The sequence below is a fragment of the Mus pahari genome, chromosome 7, assembly GCF_900095145.1.
Source record: "Mus pahari chromosome 7, PAHARI_EIJ_v1.1, whole genome shotgun sequence".
NCBI classification, from domain to species: domain Eukaryota; kingdom Metazoa; phylum Chordata; class Mammalia; order Rodentia; family Muridae; genus Mus; species Mus pahari.
The window spans coordinates 105,304,461-105,308,658 of record NC_034596.1 but is presented as its reverse complement, the minus strand read 5'-3'; the positions used below and the strand labels follow the sequence as shown (position 1 = coordinate 105,308,658).

The following is a 4,198-nucleotide window of genomic DNA, read 5'->3' as shown; positions in this document are numbered from 1 at the left end:
TCATATACCTAAAGCCCCAGCTAATTCTGGAGGCTGAGAGGTACTTGAGCCCAGAAGTTAAATGCCTTCCTAGAGTACATGGTGAGACGCTCACCTCAAAACAAAACACTGCCCCCGTGGTAACAGCAATTGCGGCGTGGGTCTGAGGACCAGAGTTCAGATCCCCGTCGCTCAAGTAAATCAAGGTTACAAGTGTGACCACCCATCAGGCTATCAAGTTAAAAAACAAACAAGCAACTCTTTATTGGGCAAGGTAGGCCTGTCCTTGCCACCAGGAGAGAAGTCACGTCTCCGAGGGGGTGAACAGTCCACAGGTTGGAAGCACCTTTCCAGCAGCAGGTCAGGCCTCTGCCTCTGCCTCCCCAGCAAAGAGCGGGTTAACGAAGCAGCCGAACTTGGTATCAATGTCCAAGATGTCCACCTTCTGAGCTGAGTCAGGTAGCTCGACCGAGGGCTGAGGAGTCACAAGGTCAGAGGGCTCACAGTCCCAAGTACCTGTCCCCGGGAGACCCCCCCCCCCCAAAGCTTCTTCCCACAGTCTCACCTGCTGCTTGAAGACAATCACGTCGAAAATCGGATTTCGGAAACCCAGCGGCAGCCCAGCCGATGCGGGCTCAGCGTCTTCATGCCTTCTCCACCTGCAGGAAGTGGGCGCAGGTGAACCCCTGGGGCAGCACGGCAAGCCTCTCTGGGAGCCTGCCTTCAGGAGGGGCCAGCATACCTGAGCCTCCCGCTGCGGTGCAGCAGAAGCAGCACGGTCCCCAGCAGAGCCAGCAGCACCAAGGCCGCCACGCCGCCCGCCAGCCCGGCACTGGATGAGCTCTGATTCAGCGCTGAGTCTGCGGTCGTGGGCTTGCCAGACTGCCGCAGGGTCGCCGACACGATACCGAGCACGCTGCCTGCAAGGAGATGGACTCAGAGGGGCCCGGGAACCCCGGGGTCGGTGGGGGGGGGGAGGGAGGGCGCGGAGGGGCGGAGGGTGCGGGCTTACCTTGTGCCACCGCGTCCTGGAGGAGCGCGTGGCCCAGCTGCCCCGCTGCGCCGGTCGCGTGCCCGGTCTCCACCAGCACCACCTGGATCTCGGTGTGGGCGTCGCGCAGCACCTTGGACACAGCTACCTGCAGACCCTGGTACTGGGGCTGCGGAGGGAAGGGGTTGATCCGGACTCTGCCATCCGACCAAGGGGGACAGTAGAGTCGGGGCTCAGTTAACTGCAGCCGGCACCCGGCGTGTGGCTTCCTTACCTGCTTCAGGAAGAGGTCCAGCAGCCGCGCTCGGTACTGCTCCAGGTCAAATGTGGGGTCGTGGGTCAATGACACGATAGCTCCTGCGACGGGAGGACAGGTTAACGTCACAGACCCCAGCAGGAGAGAGAAGCCCATCGGAAGCGCGTTCGAGGGCGGAGGTGGGGGGGACGCTCACCGCAGAGGTTGCAGCACTGTCCTTGAGGCAGTAGGGGGTCCTGACAGGCGGCCTGGGGGCAGCGGCCGCCCAGGGGCTGCAACAGAGAAGCGCAGATCCACGGCAGCATCTGGGTGGGAGCACAGAGGTGAACGCAGGAAAGCACAGCGGCAGCCACGCGTCCCAGCGTGGCCGGGGCGGCCCTCGCGCTATACCAGGTCAAGGCTCACTCACCTCGGCGTTGCCGCAGACGCAGCCCGACGCGTCGGTGCAGGCCTGGGAGCCCACTCTCAGCGCGCCCGACCCGTGGAAGCGCAGGCGGCCCTCGCGGGACGCCAGGAAAGCGGTCAGGTCCTCGTCGCGCGAGAACGTCTGCGGGTGGTGGCATCACCAGCGGCCGGGAGAGCGAGGAGAGAGTGTGAGTGCCCGGGCCCACGCGCGCAGCTGCAGGGTGCCGCAGGGACGCGCACAGGGGATGGGACCCCAGCCCTCCCGCGCCTGCTCACCTGGCCCACGGCCGAGACGCTGCGGACGTGCACCGGGTTGGGGCCTGGGCCGAGCGCCACGCGGAAAGATCCATCGCGCGGGAAGAGGACGTCGTCGTAGCTGCAGGGCACGCGCTCGGCGTCCACAGAGAAGAGCCCGGGCGCCTGGGTCCCGGAGCTCCAGAGGTGCGGGTCAAGCCAGGAGAAGCGGTCGGGATTGCGGAAGAGCAACGGGGCGCCTGTGTCACCGCGCACCAACCCACTGAGACCTGCTCCTCCCAGCGCTCCCGCGCCCCGCCCACCATAACCCAAGCCCCGAGAGCCGCGTTCCGAGCCACGCCCATCTTTCTCACCAGGGTTACAAGAGGGGTCCGAGTCGCCTCCTGCAGCGCTGAATGTGGCTCCGGAGGCCAGGACCAACTCCCCGTCCAGAGGCAGGAGCTGCGGAAGGCGCGGGCTGAGGTGGCTGAGGTGTCGCACGGTCCAGGCACGCACTGCGACCAACTAACACTTCCCGGGCACAAGGGAGAACCCAAGCTGCGACCTTGGCGGGGAGCTAGGTGATGTCAGGGCCTGGGAACTTTAACGTGGCTGAGGCTAACAGGAAGAGCTAGGTCTCACCAGGGAAAGGAAAGAGAAGGCACACGGGGCACATGTGCCAGGGCTAAAGGACCCCCAACTGAGCTGTAGCGGAGCTTAGAGGATCACATAAGCAGTCTGATGCTAAGGAGCAGGGCACAGCTGAGACCCTGGGAACCCATGGAGCACTTGGGGCGGGAGGTGACATTGCCAGCACCCGTCACTTGGAGAAAGTATAAGACAAGGTCTCCCGCGTCTTAGAAGCCAGACTTTAAAATATATTCACATGCCACTGGGAAAGGGGTTTCAGTTTCAGAGAGAGGGACGCAGGAGAAGGAAGGAAATCTAAGTGATTTTAGCTAGTTGCATGGCTCCACTATGGGATCATCTCACGGCTCAAAGCCAGTTCTGTGCTAGGACTGTGCTGTGCGGAAGGGAAAGACTGATCCCTGACACTATTTGCTGGTTCCCCAAGCCTCAGGACCTCATCTCTCCATTCTTCTCCCAGAGCTTAGGGAGATGGGGCCATGGGACCTGCTCCTCACAGGGCCATCAGGTTACCAGGCATCACCCACAGCCCAGGATCCTGTCCTTGCTAGAGCTTCTGACCTGTCCAAAGGCTCACCCTAGACAGAGGAGATGACACAGGCCAGCTACACCCACGCCAAGGGGGAAGCACAGTGAAAGCCAGGGACTCCATCCACAGGTGGGGACAGACATGATAGATTGTAACACAGTGGCACCTCAGGATGGGAGGTCTCACATACACACACACACACACACACACACATACACACACCCATGTGAATGGAATGTATTCTCATAACAGGGCTGGGGTAGAGCTGGGGGGGGCTATGGAACACCTACCTACCTAGTATTTGTGAGACCCTGGGTTCTGTCCCTAGCATCACAATAAACGAACAGATCAGAAGAGGAAATATGACAAGATTGTAGAAAGCCACAATCCCCGCTGGGGACCAAGCACTAGTAGATAAACACCAGGCCTGGGTCAGTTGTGGGTGTTCAGTGACAGGTGTCCACGTCCAGGTCCACAGAAGACAGCAGAAAAATCCAGGGGGAGGGTGGACATCCAAGTACCAAATTACTGTCTGAGGGCTGAGGGGGGCTGAGGGGGGCTGAAGCACAGACATGAAACAATGGGGACAGCTTTCCAGACCTGAGCTTGGGAAAGCAGACTTCAGCCATAGCGCCAGCAAGCAGAATCTAATTCACACACGCAGGTATGCGTGATATCAAAGACAGAAACTATCCCAGCTTCCAAGAGGAAGGACAGAGAGGAAACAAGATATGAACAGATAATATGGCTGGAGCCATGGCCCACTGGTTAAGTCAAGACTCTGCTCTTAAAAAGAATGCAGGCTCCCGTTCCACATGGTGGCTCACAACCGGTTGTGATCTGGCTCCCCCTTCTGGCCGCTAGAGGTGCTGCGTGCACAAGTTGCTTGGAGGATGCTAGTCTTTTTTTGGAGAATCGGAACAGAATTCTATAGCAAAAGGAAGAGCTGGGTAGTGGTGGCGCACGCCTTTAATCCCAGCACTCGGGAGGCAGAGGCAGGGGGATTTCTGAGTTAGAGGCCAGCCTGGTCTACAGAGTTCCAGGATAGCCAGGGCTACACAGAGAAACCCTGTCTCGAAAAACCAAAAGAAAATGGGAGGGAGGGAGGGAGGGAGAGAGAGGGAGAGAGAGAGAGAGAGTCGTAGCCTGCACATGG

General features: G+C 60.1%; 1 protein-coding gene across 2 annotated transcripts in view; it reads right to left on the bottom strand.

Annotated features, from left to right (window-relative positions):
• Positions 1-213: 213 nt before the first annotated feature.
• Positions 214-4,198, bottom strand: part of Amn (amnion associated transmembrane protein) — a 5,273-nt gene continuing 1,288 nt past the window's right edge. For both annotated transcript variants that reach the window (XM_021202616.2, XM_029540985.1), the window contains exons 4-12: positions 2,240-2,327; positions 1,908-2,125; positions 1,636-1,773; positions 1,423-1,531; positions 1,245-1,327; positions 992-1,139; positions 722-899; positions 545-638; positions 214-454 (exon numbers count right to left, since the gene is read on the bottom strand). In XM_021202616.2, coding sequence (XP_021058275.1) covers positions 341-454; positions 545-638; positions 722-899; positions 992-1,139; positions 1,245-1,327; positions 1,423-1,531; positions 1,636-1,773; positions 1,908-2,125; positions 2,240-2,327 — 1,170 coding nt within the window. In that variant the 3' untranslated portion in view covers positions 214-340. The remainder of the gene's footprint in view (positions 455-544; positions 639-721; positions 900-991; positions 1,140-1,244; positions 1,328-1,422; positions 1,532-1,635; positions 1,774-1,907; positions 2,126-2,239; positions 2,328-4,198) is intronic.